Source organism: Aquarana catesbeiana, linkage group LG09 (assembly GCF_042186555.1).
Source record: "Aquarana catesbeiana isolate 2022-GZ linkage group LG09, ASM4218655v1, whole genome shotgun sequence".
In the NCBI taxonomy this organism is placed as follows: Eukaryota; Metazoa; Chordata; class Amphibia; order Anura; family Ranidae; genus Aquarana; species Aquarana catesbeiana.
The window spans coordinates 289,112,828-289,134,446 of NC_133332.1; the positions used below are offsets into that span (position 1 = coordinate 289,112,828).

The window sequence follows — 21,619 nt, forward strand, 5'->3', positions numbered from 1 at the left end:
CTGGTAGATTTGTGATCTACCATATGTTAGGTAAATTTAGTAATTTGTTCGTTAAGGTTAGGTTTGCCTCTGTTCCACCTTGGCTGACGTTGCGTGCGTTTCCAGACTGACCGGTGGGTGTCGCTGTTGTCACTGGTTAGTGTTGGAAAGGCAATGTGTCGAAGTGTATAGATGCTCTTCTGTCCCGGAGACAACTCGGTGGAGGTGGTCCTCCGAGTTGCATTCTGGGCAAAGGTATATATGGGACAGACGCCATATTTTGGGGTTCGTTTTACAGCCACCTGCTGGCCCTCCTGGCCGACAGGTATGCGTTAGAGAGCTATCTCGTGGTCCTCCGTTCCAGAGGCCCACGTTTCTGCGGCGCAGGGGTGGGCCCAGAAGCTTGTCTGGGGCCTACCACAGCAGCCGAGGAATGGTCCTGAGCTGTCTATCCCGTGCTGGACGACCGAGGAGATCCCAGGGGAGGACCCGTCATGGAAGGATCACGCAGCGTGCTGGTCTGGAGAGGGGCCTGGTGACTCAGTTGGAGGACGTATCCTAAAGTAACTATACAGCATAGTGTTGCCGGGTTGGCTTAAAGGTTCAGGCACTGTGACTGACGTTCATTGCAGAAAAGAAACCAATACATCCTATTGCCGAACACCCAACTCTGGGAAACACATTGAGAGTGGTCAGAGAAACCTTTCGTAAAACCCAGATTTCACCTATTCCTTCCCCTATGGTGCCGATCCTGGGCAACCCCGACTTCTTGCCAGGCTGCCAGGGGCCGATTTTTAGAGCCTTATCAGCGGGAGATAGATGGCCACACCTCCATGACTTCCTGGATTCCGGTGGCCAGCTCAGGACGACCGCGGGAATAGAAGACCTGGACAGGCCATTGGACTTCCTGAGCGGTCTCCAACTGCGTAACTTTTTACGCCGAAGCGCCCGAACTCTAGGTCCCCCACGCTCACTCACGGAATTGGAACGTATCTGCCACCGCAGAGAGCCCATACGCCACTCTTTATCCCTGATCTACCTCTCTCTGATCGCCCCGGCTGAAGGTTTTGTGCCCCCCTTCCTTACTAAGTGGGAGACAGAATTAGGAGCGCATTTTGATGAAGCACAAAGGGAAAAGATCTTACACTTTGCCCAAAAATCTTCTCTAGCCACAAGGGTCCAGGAGACATGCTACAAGATTGTGACCAGATGGTACAGAGTACCATCCACTCTTCACAGGTTCCTCCCGCAGGTACCGGGTCTATGTTGGCGCTGTGGAGCAGGAGAGGGAACAATGATGCACATTTTCTGGGACTGTCCCAAGATTAAACCGTTCTGGAAAGAGGTGACAGATACGGTCGAGCGTTTGACGGGTGTCGCACTGGGGGGAGACCCCGGGGCCTGTTTGCTGCACCTATCTAGAAGTTCAATTAAGAAGTATAAAGCTTCACTCACCATACAACTACTTAATGCGGCTAAGGCCTGCATCCCTCTATTTTGGAGATCGGAAATCCCACCAACGAAGATTCAGTGGTATGCCAGGGTCAACGAACTGCGGGACATGGAAGATCTTACGGCCACCCTGCATGACAGGGAGGAAACCTTTCGGGAGACCTGGCGCCCCTGGCAACACTTCATCTACTCCGAGGCCTACCTCCGAGAGATGACGTAATGCGGACACTCCTTGATACGAGGACCCCGCTTGACTGGAGGGTGAAACCACCACCCTCTTCTCTTTACTTCTCTCTTCCCCCCCCTTTTTTTTTTTTTTTCTCTCTACTACTTCCCCTTCTTCTCCACTTCACCTCTCTATCTTTCTTGCCCCTCCCTCCCTATTGTCTCCCGCTTCCCCCCCCCCCCTCCCCCACTCTCACTAGGTTCTCACACAACCCCCTATACTTTTCCGGCTAAGGGAAGATCAGATCAGATATATTGAATATCATGGTATACATTACTCTACGTTAGTTGCCCCTTGCCGGACTCTACTGATCGGCAAGGAATATCTCCACCCCCGGTCAGTGGAGAGCTTCTCTCTTTGTTATTTTGGTTTACCCTTATACCTGTTGATAAAGGATAAATACACGAGTCATCAGTTTAAACAAGGCATATCTCAGGGAACTGCTTGCAAATGGACACTATGATAATCATTACATCAGACTCTCCCATACACCCAGGCTCCGCCTTCATTATACAGATCGTGTAAACAAGAGGAATGTATATGTGTTGCATCTTTAGTCGACGGTAGTTTCTGTTAAAGTCCTCTCCCTACTTCTGTTTTTTTTTTATTACTCACTAAATGTTATAGATCTTGATAACATGTACATCACACTGTAACATGCATTATTGAAAATAAAATAAAGGAATTTAAAAAAAAAAAAAAAACAATACATCCTGTGGCAGAGGATTGTACGGGTTTATCGCAAACAAGTCTGTGGCAGAGACTTTTGTTCGTGCTAAGTACTGGCTGCTAGGCAAGTGAGAGAGGCCTATCCAGGCGAGCAACGAGTGTGTCCCACGAGGGGAGCGCATTCTACTGTAATATTTAACTCTAAAGGACATTTGTCAAGAATCCTACAAGATGATATTTGAGTTCCTTCTGCAGTTTCATTTCTGCCTCTTTCCTGCTACTTCCTTGTTAAATTGTTTAATAAAGCATTGAAAACGCACTCAAATGTTGGTGCGCGTGTCGTCCAGAGGTAAACTCAACGGAACCCTAGACCCGGTGCCGGTGAAACAGAGGGAAGGAGAGTGAAGGTAACAGACCCGCTTAAACCAGCAGCTCCACCGAGAGTTATTGCTACACACATTATATATATATTACACACACACACAAGCTTTCATAGATTTTTCCTGAACGAAAACCACGTACACAGTTACAGTTATGCCTTGTACACACGGTCGGATTTTCCAATGGAAAAAGTGCGATCGGATTGTGTTGTCGGAAATTCCAATCGTGTGTGAGCTCCATCAGACTTTTTCCGTCGGAGTTTCCCACACACAAAGTTTAAAAGCAGGATATAAAATTTTCCGACAACAAAATCGATTGTTTAAATTCTAATCACGTGTACACAAATCCGACGCACAAAGTGGCACGCATGCTCAGAATAAATAAAGAGATGAAAGCTATTGGCTACTGCCCTGTTTATAGTCCCGACGTACGTGTTTTATGTCACCGCGTTCAGAACGATCGGATTTTCCGACAACTTTGTGCGGCCATGTGTATGCAAGACAAGTTTGCCCCAAAATCCGTCGAAAAAAATCCGATGGATTTTGTTGTCAGAATGTCCAATCAATGTCCGATCGTGTGTACAGGGCATTGGAATTCTGTTCCAAGAAAACTTTTCCATTCTGCTACTTAAAAATTTTTCGACACAGTGGTCTAAAACAAAGGTCAATTTGACTCCACTAACCATTAGAAACTCAGACGAACCTTCCAGAAATGAAACATTTTGTACAAAATACTACAGGTATATGGGCAGCTTTGACCCTCCTGTTACCCTAGAGCCAACCTTCCATGTGGACCTAACACTAACCCTCCTGCTAAGCCCCCTGTAAACGCAACAGTAAAGGTGGCAATACATAGATCTAAACTCTGCTGGTTCAGCAGAGACCGGCTGAATTTCAATCCATGAATGGCAACTGTGGTTTATCAGACGTTGATCTACCTAATCGACTTTTGGTTAATCATCCTGTTGGAAAATTTCCACTCGATCTGGTCTGCAGGCTATATACTGCAGTGCTGATCAATGTATTCCAACGGGCAAGTCTCCCCATTGTCAGAATACACACAGCGGGGAGGTTTTTCCACCATCTGCCTTGAATGTGTGGACGGGGGAATAAAATCAACACGCTGGTTGAACACAAAAAAAAAAAAACCTGACTCATCTATGGCTGGCTGAACTATTTCCCTCCCAGTAAGCCAAAACATTACCCTCACACTAAACTTCCATGTAACTCCAATACCAACATTTTCAGAAAACGTAACCCTAATGCCAAGTCTGACGTCTCATAAAGGCAGCAGGTAGTATGCAGAGAAGGTAGACTTCACTGCTGTAAACCATGACAGATCTAGGAAGGTAAGACTTCAGTTAGCATGCCAGCATTTAACCAAGAACTTAAATAGGAACTGAAAGCTGTGCCCAAAAAGGCAGGGAGAGGGCATAGGACTAGTTCTCAGTATTGCCTTACCATACCTTGTTTTGCGCTGTATCTCTGTGTTGGGGCAGCCATGCTCATGTGTGAGTCTCTAATACGAACAGTGAGCAGCACAATAAGGACACAATGAGACTAACAGTCAGGGGCAACAGTGCCTTAGATTTTACACTGCAGATGTAGAATTATGAAGCTACAGAACAGAAGTGCCTAGACACTCTAACTTAACAGAGTATACTTATTTCAGAATGATTTCCTGTCAAACAGTATTTTTTAGGGTATTACTTAGGCAGAGTTAACATTTCTAGAGGTTTTGAGTTCAGGTCTACTTTTGGATACCAGCTCTGTGTGGGATGATCCTGTAAGAATTGTTAAGACGAGGTTTCAGTAGAAGAATCGGAATTACTTTTCATGGAGTTGAAAACACAGAGTTGAGTTTTTAGTGTTTCTTTTTTTAAACAACATTTTTTTTCTGGTAGTATAAGCTGCAAAACTAACAAGTCCTGTCTATATCTGGCATGTGCCACAAAACCCTGCTCTAGTGAAGAGACCAATTTAACACTGAGATAATGTGCTAACAATGAAACGCAATCTACACAACAACTGCATCGTCTTCAGGAAGATGCTAAAACCGTGTGAACCATAGTGAGAATACAAGTCCAATAAACAACTTCCTCATACAGTTTTTAAATGTAAAAGCCCACATTTGTCATATCACTAGAGCTAAAAATACAAAAAGGTTTCCTCTGCTAAATGCTTATGTTTGGACCAGTTTCAATGGACTTCGACAACTGCAGTGTGCTTTTATCATCAGGTTCAGACGCCCTTGAGATCATTCAGAATTCACTGCAGGTGTAGTTCATCTGCTTCTACTGTATTCCCATAGGCTTGTATCAGGAGCAAAGAAATTCTGAAGCAAGCAAAAACCCATCAACACTACCCTTACCTCTTAGGCTAGCCATAGACAAGTCTTTGTGTTTTTTTTTTTTGTTCAACCAGCGTCTGAAAAAAAAAAAAAACCTGGCCCGATTCCTCCATTCACACATTTGAGGTTGATGGTGGAGTCTTCCCCACTGTGTCTTTGTATTCTGACAGTGGGGAGACTTTTGGTGTGATTGTACCACAACACTCCCTGGACTTACATTGTTAAAGGAGCATTTCATTCAAAAAAAATAAAATATAAGTAGATATAAACCCAAGAATTAATAAAAAATTATATTTTACCTGAACATTGGATGTAGTGGGCGCAAAAGCAATTTTTTCCTTTATTTTCAACTGGTGCGCTGCCATTAAACCTACTTCTCCTAGGGTAACAATTGCTCACTGTACTATATAGTCTATGGTGGTGTAGTTCACTTTGGACTACAGAAAGCCCCCCCCTTCTCATCTCTATAACGTAGGTTACAGAGGTCATCTGGGCAAAGCTGATGACACTGCTTGGGATTTGAGTAAAGCACAAGCAGAGGGTACCCATAAGTTACACGGTCACAGAATTTCACGAGCGATCAACAGGTATTACTCTGTACTTGCAGCATTTTTAAAGGGACATAAAACACACAACTTGTAAATATTTGCATGTGTTGCAGAAATGTGATGATTTTTTTTTCCCCTGACATACACAGCAGTCTATCAGCTCAGGGCTTTATTTTTCAATCCAGGTATTGCACCTGTCCATGTTTTCTGTTGGCAAGTTGGTAATCTGGGAACACCTTTGCTCACATGTCTGCAAAGCATGTAGATCAGTTTCTCAAACACACCCCCTGCAAGCTCCTTGGTTGTGCAGTACTAAGCCCTTCTCAGCCACCAATCAATTCCATGCTGACTTGGAAGTTTGAATCTGATACACCTGGCAGAGACAGAATAGGCTGGGCTTTAGGAAGCAGACCATCCTACCTCGCCATGTAAGGAGCCATCTTCATTCAAGTTGCAGAGAATTACATTTCAATTATTAATGGACTCATCCCGAACTCTAAACTGTACATATATCTTTCTAGCATGAGCTTTAGGTGGGTAAAATGAGCCATTCGCCTCGTGGAACAGTGAGAGTTACATCTCCCAGAATTCCCTCGGCCTTCTCCTCTACTTTGGATCATGCTTCCCAAGGGCCTTCTTCAGAAGTCTTGCGCTGTGACTTTATTCTTCTCCGGCATAGCTTCTTAACCTCTACACGTTCCTTGTAGAGGCTTTGCAGAAGTCTAGTGCTGCAGCTTTCCTGTCTTTTGTTCCCTAAACTGTTCCTTGAGAGGACAGAGAAGTCACATACAGAAGTGCAGGCCACTATCAACACAAGCCATACATAAGGCTCGATTCACACAGGGGCAACACGACTTCAACGCGACTTTGCAACGCGACTTCAACGCGACTTCAACACGACTTGTGGATCCGACTTTGCCCTGCGACATGTGTCCGACTTTCAATGAACGGGGATCCGACTTGGATCCCCGCCACTGTGTTTAGTATGAATCTTTAGGGGGAACTCTGTGGCAAATTTTAAATAAAAAACCAGGCCCTTGGGTCTGGTATGGACCTTGAGGGGAACCCCCTACCCCGAAAAAACGGCGTAGGGGGTCCCCCCCAATCCATACCAGACCCTTATCCGAGCACGCAGCCCGGCCGGACAGGAATGGGAGTGGGGACGAGCGAGCGCCCCCCCCCCCCTCCTGAACCGTACCAGGCCGCATGCCCTCAACATGGGGGGTTGGTGCCTTGGGGGAGGGGGCGCGTTGCGGGCCCCCCCCCCAAAGCACCTTGTCCCCATGTTGATGAGGACAAGGGTCTCTTCCCGACAACCCTGGCCGTTGGTTGTCGGGGTCTGCGGGCGGAGGGCTTATCGGAATCCGGGAGCCCCCTTTAATAAGGGGGCCCCCAGATCCCGGCCCCCCACCCTATGTGAATGAGTATGGGGTACATCGTACCCCTACCCATTCACCTAGGGAAAAAGTGTAAATTTAAAAAAAAAAACACTACATAGATTTTTAAAGTATTTTATTAGACAGCTCCTGGGGTCTTCTTCCGACTTCGGGGGTCTCTCCGGTTCTTCTCCACGCTCTCCGGATCTTCCTCCGGGCTCCTCCGCTCTCTTCTGCCGCTCTTTTGCTAAAGCGGAGGAGCCCGGTCTTCCGTCTTCTGCCCTCTTCTCTTCTTCTGATGTTGACACGACGCTCTCTCCGGCTAGAATGCTCTCTGTGCGCTCTGCTCTGACTTATATAGGCGGTGACCCCGCCCCCTTATGCTGTCACAGTCCCTGGGCATGCTGGGACTATGACTGCATAAGGGGGCGTGGTCATTGGGTGATGACCATGCCCCCTAAAACGTCACAGTCCCAGCATGCCCAGGGACTGTGACGGCATAAGGGGGCGTGGTCACCACCTATATAAGTCAGAGCGGAGCACTCAGAGCGCATTCCAGCCCCAGAGAGCGTCGTGTCAACATCAGGAGAAGAGGGCAGAAGGCAGAAGATTGAAGACCGGGCTCCTTCGCTATAGCAAAAGAGCGGCAAAAGAGCAGAAAATAGCGGAGGAGCCCGGCAGAAGATCCGGAGAGCGCGGAGAAGAACCGGAGAGACCCCCGAAGAGAAGAAGGCAGCAGACCGGGCTCCGCCGCTATAGCAAAAGAGCAGAAAATAGCGGAGGAGCCCGGCAGAAGACCCGGAGAGCGCGGAGAAGAACCGGAGAGACCCCCGAAGTCGGAAGAAGACCCCCGGAGCTGTCTAATAAATTACTTTAAAAATCTGTGTAGTGTTTTTTTTTAAATTGACACTTTCCCTAGGTGAATGGGTAGGGGTTCGATGTACCCCATACTCATTCACATAGGGTGGGGGGCCGGGATCTGGGGGCCCTCTTATTAAAGGGGGCTCCCGGATTCCGATAAGCCCTCCGCCCGCAGACCCCGACAACCAACGGCCAGGGTTGTCGGGAAGAGGCCCTTGTCCTCATCAACATGGGGACAAGGTGCTTTGGGGTGGGGGGGCCGCAGCGCGCCCCCCTCCCCCAAGGCACCAACCCCCCCATGTTGAGGGCATGCGGCCTGGTACGGTTCAGGATGGGGGGGGGGGGCGCTCGCTCGTCCCCCACCCCCATTCCTGTCCGGCCGGGCTGCGCGCTCGGATAAGGGTCTGGTATGGATTGGGGGACCCCCCCACGCCGTTTTTTCGGCGTAGGGGGTTCCCCTCAAGGTCCATACCAGACCCAAGGGCCTGGTATGCTCTTGGAGGGGGAACCCATGCCGGATTTTTATTTAAAATTTGGCGCGGAGTTCCCCCTCAAGATCATCTGAGCACAAGTCGCATGCCGAAGTCGGATCATGCGAGACGGCAAATCCGACTTCAATGATAGTCAATAGGCTGAAGTCGGATCAAAGTCGGATCAAAGTAGTACAGGGAGTACGCTCTGAAGTCGGAGCGACTTCAGTAGTGTATATTAAGACGCTCCCATTCACTTAAATGTGAATCTCTTTCTGGGGCGACTTGGGGCGACTTGAGGGCGTACAAGTTGGATCCCAAGTCGTCCCAGTGTGAACCGACCCTAAGGAAACTCAGTGCATGTCCACAGAATCAAATCTCATTACACACAGGGTTCTGCTATGTGATCAACTTGCTCTTTACAGACTTGGCTAACAGATTGTATACTGAGACGTGGTAGTGTATTGCATCAGATTTGTTGGATAGTTAGGTTGAAAAAAAAAAAAAAAAAAGACAAGTCCATTCAGTTCAACCAATAGAATATAGAAAAAGAGAAATCCTCCATATACAGATTACCAAACCCACAGTTGATCCACAGGATGGCAAAAAAAACCCCCTAGAAAGCATGATCCATTTTGCTCCATTGGGTGAAAAATAAATTCCTTCCTGATCCCCCAGAGGGCAATCAGATATTCCCTGGATCAACAATCTCAATAACAATACTTACCATTTACTACCTATAAATCCAGTTATATTTTGTGCATTTAGGAATGCATTCAGCTCTTTTTTTAAGCAGATTTTAAAAAAAGAATTGCAGACCCTAGCACAGGTAAGTCATTTTAATAATTAGTGATTAAAATAAAATATTGCACTCACATAATAAAGATGTAAACAGGCACTTCAATGTAACAGCATAAACTCAGGAAATACTCCAGCTTCACTCAGTGCAGACACACTCTAAAGCAGATGGATGGACTCAGCAGCAAAGAATTAACCACGCGGCACAGTCCACGAGGAGAGTATGCAGCCCAGGGTGATGAGATGGGAAATCTCCCCAAACTGCACAGCCAAAGGGGAGCCCACAGTCTGTAGTGGAAGCCCTAGAAGTGGGTGCACAATAGGGCTGTGCGGCCGCTGTGACAAGCCGCCGCGGCTGAGGGAAACCAGGGCTGACACACACTATGGGAGAAGGGAGTTCCGGCTGTCAGGGAAGCTAGCCAGTGTGTATTAAGTTGCCATAACACATTTTGGGGGCATGCCCCCCCTTTATCCAGTATTTTTTAAAAGCAATCTATTAAGCTGGCAAGAATGAGCTCCAGATGGAGTATTTTTTTTCCACATTTACTGTGAAGAAGCCTTTCCCATATGTGAAGATAAATATTTTTCCTCTAGACGCTCCCTTGTCCCCTGTGATACCCTTAAAGCAAATAACTCTACGCAGAGTTCACTATATGGATCACTTATATATTTATACATGTTGATCATATCCCCCCTTATTCTCCTCTTCTCAAGAGAATAAGTTCAGTTCCTCTAATCTTTCCTCATAGCTGAGCTCCTCCATGCCTCTTATCAGTTTGGTTGCCCTTCTCTGCACTTTCTCCAGTTCCTGATACCCTTTTTGAGAACTGGTGCCCAAAACTGAACTGCATATTCCAGATGAGGTCTTACGAATGATTTCTACAGGGGCAAAATTATCTCTCTCTGGAGTCCATACCTCTCTTAATACAAGAAAGGATTTTGCAAGTTTTAGAAACTGCAGCTTGAAATTGCATGCTATTACAGTACAGCCAAAGCTCATTTGTGAATCACAGGAGTGCAGATTATTTTGCACTCCTGTGACCTGTTTTCAGCAGACAGCGAGCTGAAGTCCACGGTCTGCTTACATCACAGAGCTGGTCAAGGTTTGGGCAAGATTGCAAAAATTTGAGATCCGCCCACATGCCTGGACCAGCACAACCTCTCAGGGAGCCGCTGAGAGCCTGAGCCGGCCACTACCGCCACTCCAGCCCAGGGCTCCAGTGAGCATGGGGAGGGGGGGGCAGAGCACTGCCGATTGACAGTCACCAGCTCTCTGCTCAGGGAGCTCTGAGAACCAAGCGATCAGCAGTGTTAGATCACTCGGTTCTCAGTGTTCAAGCCAGCGGGAGACTAATGCTGCATCAAGCTAGGCAAGTATGATTAAAAGAAAGAGTAGTATGTGTGGTACATGCATGTTTTTAGCCCCCAAGTGCAAAACTTTACATTTATCAACAATAAACCTCTTTTCCCACACAGTTGCCCAATTAAATAGTGCATTTAGATTTGCTCACTACACTACATTGTATAAGTCTCATCCTAAATATCTCCTACGGTGATGCTACAGATAGAACCTTTTGTTGTGATGAATGCACCGACAAACACTCCAAGTTAAAAAGGCGGCAAAAAAGTTCCAAAAGAGTAGGTTCTTTCTAGCTTAAGCAGCGCTGCTCTTTTGGAACTTTTTTGCCTTCATTTTAAATGTTATATTTTTATATAGCAGCTGCTTGGTCTGATATTTTCTATCATCTTGAGCACTGGATAAGTGACCCTGTTTACTTTTGAACACTCCAAGTTACTGTTGCAATACCACTTACTCTACACAGTAATTTTAAGCAGAAGTCCATTGTTCAATGAAAGTGGAAACCCCCTTTAAGATAAGAATGTACACTTTCTTTGGATACAAGTTAAAAGATTCATCTATCTTTGTATTAATGTATTGAAAACCATTTCATAGGACTGCTTATCCAAAAGGCTTGGAAACAATTATAAAAACGCAGAAGCATGCTGGGAAACTGCTGCAACTAAAAAGCATGTGATAAGAATAGTGAACATTGATCAACAATTACTGATCTGCCTGCTCATTCACTGCAAAACAGGCAGAACATGTATAAAATCTGAATTTTCCATGATCAGGAAACTACTGGAAATCAAAAAAAAAAAAAAAGATTTGAGGGGTGAGGTGACAAGACTATTGTGTGTACACAAATCTGATCGTTAAAAAATGCTAAATATCCAGTATTTTACTGCATTGTGCAAGTATACACATCACTGTATTTACAACGTGGCCGATTCAGGGTCCGCCAACATCATATCGCATGCTTTATCAAGTGCTGAGGGACGTTAGGCAGTCTCATTCTAAATGAATGGGCTGTCAATGCATGTGGATGCATGCAAAAAATAGTTACTGCATGATTTGTTTCAGCAAGGTTAAGGCAAGTAGCAGAGCATTTGTATCTGGGAAGTGGCTGCGATATAACACAAGTGCTTTGCAGCACCCTGTAGATGTTTGTTGAGGTGCAATTAAACTTTGTATTTCAATGCACCATAGCATATATCTACAGTGCATTACCATGTGTTATACCATAAATTATGGTGTTACATAGTAGGTGAGGTTGAAAAAAGAAAAGTCCATCCTATGTTTGTGATTATATATCAGTATTACATTGTATATCCCTGTATGTTGTGGTAGTTCAGGTGCTTATCTAATAGTTTCTTGAAACTATCGATGTCCCCCGCTGATACCACCGCCTGTGGAAGGGAATTCCACATCCTTGCCACTCTTACAGTAAAGAAGCCTCTATGCAGTTTAAGGTTAAACCTCTTTTCTTCTAATTTTGATGAGTGGCCACGAGTCTTGTTAAACGCCCTTCCACAAAAAAGTTTTCTCCCTATTGTGGGGTCACCAGTTCGGTATTTGTAAATTGAAATCATATCCCCTCTCAAGCGTCTCTTCTCCAGAGAGAATAAGTTCAACGCTCGCAACCTTTCCTCATAACTAATCTCCTCCAGACCCTTTATTAGCTTAGTTGCCCTTCTTTGTACTCGCTCCATTTCCAGTACATCCTTCCGGAGGACTGGTGCCCAGAACTGCATGGACAGCATACTCTAGGTGCGGCCGGACCAGAGTCTTGTAGAGCGGGAGAATTATCGTTTTATCCCTGGAGTTGATCCCCTTTTTAATGCATGCCAATATTCTGTTTGCTTTGTTAGCAGCAGCTTGGCATTGCATGCCATTGCTGAGCCTTTCATCTACTAGGACCCCCAGGTCGTTTTTCATCCTAGATTAACCACCCACCCCCCACCCCCCCCCCCCCCAGTGTATAGATTGCATTCATATTTTTTGCCACCCAAATGCATTATTTTACATTTTTCTACATTAAACCTCATTTGCCATGTAGTTGTCCACCCCATTCATTTGTTTAGATCTTTTTGCAAGGTTTCCAAACCCTGCAGAGAAGTTATTGCCCTGCTTAGCTTAGTATCGTCCACAAATACAGAGATTGAACTGTTTGCCCCATCCTCCAGGTCATTTATGAACAAATTAAATAGGATTGGTCCCAGCACAGAACCCTGGGGGGACCCCACAACCCACCCCTGACCATTCGGAGTACTCCCCATTTATCACCACCCTCTGAACTCGCCCTTGTAGCCAGTTTTCAATCCATGTACTCACCCTATGGTCCATGCCAACGGACCCTATTTTGTACAGTAAACGTTTATGGGGAACTGTGTCAAATGCTTTTGCAATATCCAGATACACCACGTCTACGGGCCTTCCTTTATCTAGATGGCAACTCACCTCCTCATAGAAGGTGTTAACAAACCCATTGAAGATATCTAAACACAAAAACAAAAATTGTATATCTTGCAGCTGAACAGACATTCGATATGGTGGCTGCATTAGTTTTTTCCAGGCTAACACATTTTCAAAAAATACCTGTTGATTCTGCCAGAAATGCAGACAGTGCCCTTCTAATTGAACTGAAAGCAGAAACATTCTTATTTTCCTTCCAAGCGGTCTTCTGTAAACTACAAACTTCCCTGCCCCCATGAAATGGAGAAAGAGAGAAGATAACCGTTTGACATCCAGCCTGGGTGGAAAGCATGGCTCCCTCCATAGATACATTGGAGGAGTGAGATTGGCTACCCAAGGACAGGAACTGTGTTTCTAGCCAGATCCCCAGGTGAAAAAAAAGGGAAACAAAAGTCTGGAAAAAAGAAAATGAATGCAGCCACCATGTCTATAGTCTGGTAAAATGTAATATATTACTTTTCTGGTTTTGGGTTTAGATATGCTTTAAAATAAGAATGTGATCGTTGGACACGCTAGGGGTTAACTAATGAGTGACAAGAAACACAAAGTATAAATTACTGCACACAGAGATTTTCCAATGTGATGGAAACATCTTTGCCATTCACTGGTGATTGTTCTAATTTTCCAAAGAAACACTGCACTATGTGTGTGTGGTGCTGTGAAAGAAGGATGTGTACTTTAATGTAGAGCCCCATAAAGGATACTCTGATAAGGCCATTTCAGGCCACACTAGGGAGCAATAAAACACGGTCAACATTGGTCTGGGAGAGACTGGCCAGCTTTAAGGCTTCCCTAGACAGCTCTAATTTCAGGGGATTTGAGTCGTGGGGGTCCTTGTCAACACCACCCAGCTCAATAGAAGTGAATTTCTCAAATCGACTTTTGTTGGAGGAGCCAGGTGGAATAGTCATTCAAACTGCGACACATCAAATCAGATGCCATCAATGTTTAGTTTTGCCGACAGCCACGGATGCCAACTGTCAGAATACAATAGCTGGCAGTGGAGATACTTCACTGCTCGCTGCTTAGCATGGATTGACAAATCTATACGTGTATGGCTAGCCTAAGTCTTAACTAAGGAGAGGTAAACATTTGCTTGAGCCACTGCAGGAACATACAAGATTGACATAATATTGTTATCCTCCCAATACTTTAGTGGGTATGTACCTGAATGTCCACCAAAGTCTTGATCGTTCAAATGTATAGACTTCCTAACCATGAGATACATCACATCATCAGTCACCACAGTCAAACTACGGCACCTGTCACCTTGAAAGGCCTATGACACAAAGGATTGGGATGTAAACTCACCTGACCGTCCTGGAGTTCTCCCCATCAGACCTGCAATGAAAAGAAAAAAGAAATTACAATCAGCACCCGGATACCGTTAATGTATTAAATGCATAGTTCAAATTGTAAAGTATTTTTTATTATTAAAATAATAAAGATGTTATACTTGCCTACTATTCGCAATGTTTTTGTACAGAGCAGGCCCGAACCCCCTTTTCTGGGGTCTCACACTGGTGCTCTCAGCCCCTCCTCTAGCAACTTGCTATGGGGGCTCAATTCCAAGCCAGGCTGTGTGCGTCTATTGACAAACACAGCATTGCTCGGCCACGCCCCCTGTTCCCTCCTCACAGGATTGGACTGACATAAGCAGGAGCCAATGGCAGTAGGAACAGTGCTGGATCGAGATCAGGCTCAGATAAGTATTTATGGGGGGAGCCGATTATGGAACTTTTTTTTTTACCTTAATGCAGAGAATGCATTAAAGTGATACTAAAGTGTATTTTTTTTTTTTTTTAATAACAAACATGTTATACTAACCTGTTCTGTGTAATGGTTTTGCACAGAGCAGCCCAGATCCTCCTCTTCTCGTGTCCCTCTTCGGCACTCCTGGCCTCTCCCTCCTGTTTAGTGTCCCCCATAGCAAGCAGCTTGCTATGGGGGCAGCCGCGCTGAGCCGTAGCTCCCTGCGTCCATTCAGACACAAAGCCACACCCCTTCTCTCTCCTCATTGACTCACTGAGTTTGATTGACAGCAGTAGGAGCCAAAGGCACTGCGCTCTCCTCTCTGTCAATGAGGAGGGAGAGTCTGGGGCAGCTGAGTGTCTCCTGCAGCGTCGCTAGATAGAGATGGGTCTCAGGTAAGTATTAGGGGGCTGCTACACACAGAAGGCTTTTTATCTTAATGCATTAAAGATAAAAAAAAAAACTTCTGACTTTACAACCACTTTAAGTGTTGCAAATAAACAAACACACTCTTTGAAGATACAGTCAATCTCAGTCAACCAGTGCCTCTCAACTCTACCCCAACTTTCATCTTCTGCTCCTTACCATCTAAATCCCTACAGTTGACAGGATTTTTATTTTCTAAAAAACACCCTGAATCTCTTTGTGTGAAAATGCAAAACCTTCTGTTCAAGCACCACACTCATCATCAGTTCACCGTAGCCTCACCCCCACATACTTTTGAACATGAGAGAGATCAAACAGCAGCAAATCAAGTAGAAAATGGCCAAAGAACTACCAGGTTGCAATGTAGAAAGCATTTTTATTCCATTGGAAATAGACTGAATAAAATTCAAATGAAAAGTAATAGCATAGGTTCTAAAGTGCGGCCCCTGACCCTACCAAAGGGCTACATCTGTAATACAACAGAAAGACATCAGACATGCAACAGGACATCATCAAAGACTACAGGCCTGCTACAAAGGATGGTCAGAGATGGCAGATGTGCTGCAGTAAAAGACCCGAATCTGCAAACACATAAGGTGTTGGAGGCCAGGTATATGATTCAAGAGATGGTAAGTGTACTAGAGAAACAAAACATGGGCGGTAGGGATGAGTGTTCAGATTCTAGTCTGAATACATCCGATGAGCAATTCTCCAATACGTTGTCACCTGCACTGGGCCAATGACCTGCCTCCAGGGCATTTCCCTGCCCCATAGTCGCACTTATATAAGCAGCATGTATACAAGCATCTATGAGGCCCCAGCCACTTATGAATGACGCAGTCCAGTTATAGCTTGATGGTGGGTTCAGACTAGGATACAAACATACCTGAGCTCCTCCCTAACAGCTGGAGATCACTGCTTTTACAGCCCTATACAAAACAATGCTTCCACATTTGCATTTGCTTCCCTTAAAAATGTCTTGCGTCACAGTTGATCTTCCTCTCAGCAAGATGCATTCGGAAATAATCAGAGGAAAAAAAAAAAAAAAGGGATGGACAGTACCAAAATAAAAAATAATGTGACAGAAACAAACCAAGCCATTGAACTACTAGAAATCAGTCTAAAATAGATTTTTCCTTAGCTTACCTAGTCAGCACCTAGCTAAGAAAAACACAGACTACTGTCTGCAGGGGTCCTCAGACTGCACACCAAGTGCCAAAAGGGCAGTAGGTTGGGCATCACGAGTTTTTGTACTTTAGCAGCAGTTGCTCCTGTCTACCACTAGAGGGTGCTGAATGGAACACAAGAGGTTGACTTTGTTTCAATGAACAGTCCATCCCCCTTCTTTCATTTCAGCTCCCTCTAGTGGTGGCTGGAAGCAGCTGCTGCAGGAAGGGAAGTTGTAAACAGACTGATTCTTTGTAAAAAGTCTTAATTTCAGCACAAGTATGCCCCCCGCAATTGATTATTTGAACAGGCTGTTGGGACAAATAAAAATAAAAGGATGAAGGTACATGTATCCCTTAAAGTCGACAATACCAGCTCCCATAGGTCTCTTCTGACAGGTTCCCTTTCAGGCCTAACAATAATATCTTCACAAATGTAATATTGTATGCAGAAAAATGTTTCCCAATGCCATTCTTGTACCTAAATGGAAATGTTTACTTTTTACTAGTTACCATAGAAACTGTAGGCACAATGAAATGCTTAGTCTATGTGAATATCCCATATCATCCCATTCCTGTAAAATTATATATATAAAAAAAAAAAAAAAACTAGAACACATGAGAAACTTACAGGGTCATCTTTAAACTTAAGGTACCCCAGGCCCTCCCTTCCCCCGCCCCCTAAATTATCCTAAGCTGATCACCACCCCAACCAGGTGCATACTTACCTTTCCTAATAGGGGGTGGCTTTGTTATACAGTATATCGGCTGCCAAAATCTAGAGAGGAGTGTCCAACCCCCAGCACTGATAATCAGACTTGAACAGGATGTATCCCTACGGTTGGGGCAACATCACATTCAAGTCTATTGGACATTACTGGGCATGTTCAGGAGGTGCCACACGAGATTTGGACCTCCCATGAAACGGCAGAGAAATTAGAACCTGGCAGCAACTTAAAAGAACAAGTTCACCTTTAACTTCATAAGGTCAAACAACTTTTCTCCCCCATCCAGGTTCATATTTACCTCCTCCAACAGCAGCAGCCTCCTGCGATGTTTTCATTCCACCCAGCAAAATTCAGTGAGCCACGTCCTGTGCCTGCACAATGTCCCTCAGACTTGAATGGGTCATATCTGTAGAGACTTGTGTTGTTCCCAGAGTCGAAGGGCACAGTTTATGGTGGGCACAGTTTATGGTGGCCACCAGCGGGTGTCTCCCAGCAGCCTGAGTCAGGTACAGCCTAATTACTCAAGTAAGCTGGCTGCTGGGAGGTATTTAATCCTGCCCTTAACTATAGTGCAGTGCTTTAGTGTTCTTCCTGTGAGCCATCTCCCTGCCTGATCCTGAGCCTTGTTCCTGGTGTTAGAGGAGTGATATTTATGTTAATAAACTTAATTTACAGTGTCTTGAAAAAGTATTCATACCCCTTGACATGTTCCATGTTTTGTCATGTTACAACCAAAAACGTAAATGTATTTTATTGGGATTTTATGTGATAGACCAACACAAAGTGGCACATAATTGTGAGGTGGAAGGAAGATGATAAATGGTTTTCAATTTTTTTTACAAATATGTGAAAAGTGTGATGTGCATTTGTATTCAGCCCCCTGAGTCAATACTTTGTAGAACCCCCTTTCACTGCAATTACAGCTGCAAGTCTTTTTGGGGATGTCTCTACCTGCTTTGCAGATCTAGAGAGAGTGACATTTTTTCCATTCTTCTTTGCAAAATAGCTCAAGCTCTGTCAGATTGGATGGAGAGCGTCTGAACAGAAATTTTCAAGTTTGCCACAGATTCACAATTGGATTTAGGTCTGGACTTTGACTGGGCCATTCTAACACATGAATATGTTTTGATCTAAAGCATTCTATTGTAGCTCTGCCTGTATGTTTGGGGTTGTTATCCTGCTGGAAGGTGAACCTCCTCCTCTTTTGCAGACTCTTATACTAAGATTGCCCTGTATTTGGCTCCATCCATCTTTCCATCAACTCTAACCAGCTTCGCTGTCCCTACTGAAGGAAAGCATCCCCACAACATGATGCTGCCACCACCATCTTTCACGGTGGGGATGGAGTGTTCAGGGTGTTGTGCAGTGTTAGTTTTCCATCACATCATTGGCTCATGCACAGTGTTTTGCTTTTAGACCAAAAAGTTCTAATTTGGTCTCATCTGACCAGAGCACCTTCTTCCACATGTTTGCTGTGTCCCCCACATGACGTCTCGCAAACGGGACTTCTTATGGCTTTCTTTCTTCTTACCACTCTTCCATAAAAGGTCAGATTTGTGGAGTGCACGACTAAAAGTTGTCCTCTGGACAGATTCTCCCACCTAAGCTGAGGATCTCTGCAGCTCCTCCAGAGTTACCATGGGCCAGCGGCTTTTCGTTTTTGGTTGTAACATGACAAATGTGGAAAATTTCAAGGAGGTAGTTATACTTTTTCAAGGCACTGTAACCTTTTTCAGCCTGGTTCCTGGGCTAGTTTGGGGGATGGGAGTTAGCTTGAGGTGGACTTATCCTTTAGGCTCGGTTCACACAGGGGCAACACGATTTCAGCGCAACTTTGTAGGGCGACTTCAACGCGGCTTCAACGCAACTTCAGCGTGACTTTAGTAAATTACAACGCGACTTCAAGTCGCCTCCAGGACAGGCGACTTTGGCTGTGGCCAATCACAGGACAATCAGCTCTCTGGGAGGGAGGGGTTTGCCTGGGCAAACAAAATTTTTTGCCTGCAAAGTCGCTTGACTTTAGAGAGAGATCCGACTTGGAGGCGACTTCCATTGATTTCTATGGTACAGGTCGCCTACCAAGTCGGATCCAAGTAGTACAGGGAGTACGCTCTGAAGTCGGAGCGACTTCAGTAGTGTCTATTAAGACGCTCCCATTTACTGTCATGTGAATCTCTTTCTGGGGCGACTTGGGGCGACAAGTCAGATCCCAAGTCGTCCCAGTGTGAACCGAGCCTTAAAGAGTAATTACTCCACTTTTGTTGAGAAAAAAAATATATATCAGTCTCAGTCTGGGTGATCTATGTACATTGCAGGGATTTTAGCAAACTTTGCTGCAGATTACTAACTTTTCTTACTCTGTGTCCATGTGCTCAATGAATCTGTATGGGAGTGATTTTAAAATGATCAATCAGCTGCTGCACCTGCAGAGCTCTAATGAGGAAATTGGCAAGGTCTCCATCCCTTTAGATGTGATTTCCCTTTGGAAGTATCTCACCAAAAATGACATGTGTTTGAGGGGATGCCAAAAATCTGATTTATAGCTTTGTTCAGACTTCTGGGAAAATCAGCGAGCCAATCACACAAGCAGGAAATTACATTTTCTGGGAGGCATTCTGTACACCATCTGTGTACAGAACACCTCCGGGTAGCCATATTGCATTTTACAGAGAATTACAGCACTGCAGATTGAAAAGAAATGGTCATTTTTACGAACATTCAATAATCATTATCAATACAAATATTATTAATGACTTGTTTAGCAATTGTATATGCTTTATTATTTGCTAATTTTTTTTGCCCCACGAAAGTGGAGTTACCCTTTAAATAAACTGGTAAGGTTCATTATTATTTCAGCCTCCTGATCCTATACTTTGCTGGGCTTGTCATCTGTTTCTGGGATCCGATGAATTACACAGGGTACCCAGGCTAAGTACGCTGACCTTTCCTTTACTGGGGGCCAAGGATTCCAGCTCTTCCTCACACCGCCTCAACTGGCTGTTCCAAACTCCAAAGGTAGAGTGGCAAAAGTTTTTTAAACGGGCCTGAAGCCAGGAATTCATGGGAATGCACCAGGCCACATAGAAACCAAGCATGGTCTGCTGCCAAGGATCATGTTGTGTCCGAATCATGATGATGAATTGTGGCGCTTGAGTGCTGTGACCTATGCCTGCCAAGTTTCAAACTTATTTTCATAGCTATAATGGTTACGATGACGAATTGGCTCATGCATCACATTTATTTTAATGTGAACACAATTTTTGCAGAAGAAATTTATTGATCTCACTAAAATGTCTAAATACTCTTCAATTTAATAAAACATAGAAAAAAAAATCATTCTAAGCGAGTCCTTAAAAAGACGGTACATACCCACACACAGGATTTGTGTTCCATATAAAGTTTGTTTGAAGGTTTTTGCACACGAACACGGCACTTATGAAGAGCAGTCACATGTGTCTAAACATTGCTAGCTACCAGAACTAAATATATATGGAAAGAAAACTAGAATCCCAAAGACAATCACTGCTTACACAAGAGTTCATAAGGTAAACACAATGACAAAAAGGCAAACTGCTTTCATCTAACGTCTATTTTTCTAATGTAAGTAACCCACACACAGATAACCCAAAGGTCTTTTGGTCGGTTAAGCTGGCCACACACTGTACGATTTCTCTTGTTCCACCACAAAGGCTGACCGAGAGAAAAATCAGTTGATTCCCTCATCCATGCTAAAGAGCAGAGATAGAGAAACTCCTCCTGTCAACTATTGTACTCACCAGTTCACAAAAAGGATATTGGGGAACTGGAGAAAGTGCAGAGAAGGGCAACCAAACTGATAAGAGGCATGGAGGAGCTCAGCTATGAGGAAAGATTAGAGGAAGTGAATGTATTCTCTCTTGAGAAGAGGATATTAAGGGGGGATATGATCAACATGTATAAAATACATACAATGGATATAAAAAGTCTACACACCCCTGTTAAAATGTCAGGTTTCTGTGATGTAAAAAAAAAAAATGACACAAAGATAAATAATTTCAGAACTTTTTCCACCTTTAATGTGACCTACAAATTGTACAACTCAATTGAACAACAAACTGAAATTTTTTGGTGGAGGGAAGTAAAAATAATATGGTTGCATAAGTGTGTACACCCTTAAATTAATACTTTGTTGAAGCACCTTTTGATTTTATTACAGCACTCAGTCTTTTTGGGTATGAGTCTATCAGCATGGCACATCTTGACTTGGCATTATTTGCCCATTCTTCTTTGCAAAAATCCAAATCTGTCAGGGCATCTACTGTGCACAGCCCTCTTCAGAACACCCCACAAATTTTCAATCGGATTCAGGTCTGGGCTCAGGCTGGGCCATTCGAAAACTTTAATCTTCTTCTGGTGAAGCCATTCTTTTGTTGACTTGGGATGTATGCTTTGGGTCGTTGCCATGTTGAAAGATGACGTTCCTCTTCGTGTTTAGCTTTCTAGCAGGAGCCTGAAGGTTTTGTGCCAATATTGACTGGTATTTGGAACTGTTCATAATTCCCTCTACCTTGACTAAGGCCGCTGGTTCCAGCTGAAGAAAAACAGCACCAAAGTATGATGCTGCCACAACCATGCTTTACTGTGG

At 44.5% G+C, this 21,619-nt stretch overlaps 1 protein-coding gene across 4 annotated transcripts in view; it reads right to left on the minus strand.

The window, feature by feature from the left end:
* IQSEC2 (IQ motif and Sec7 domain ArfGEF 2) overlaps positions 1 to 21,619 on the minus strand; it is a 440,728-nt gene that overhangs the window by 239,193 nt on the left and 179,916 nt on the right. For all 4 annotated transcript variants that reach the window (XM_073600380.1, XM_073600381.1, XM_073600379.1 and 1 more), the window contains one exon: positions 14,235 to 14,264. In XM_073600380.1, the coding sequence (XP_073456481.1) occupies positions 14,235 to 14,264 (30 nt within the window). The remainder of the gene's footprint in view (positions 1 to 14,234; positions 14,265 to 21,619) is intronic.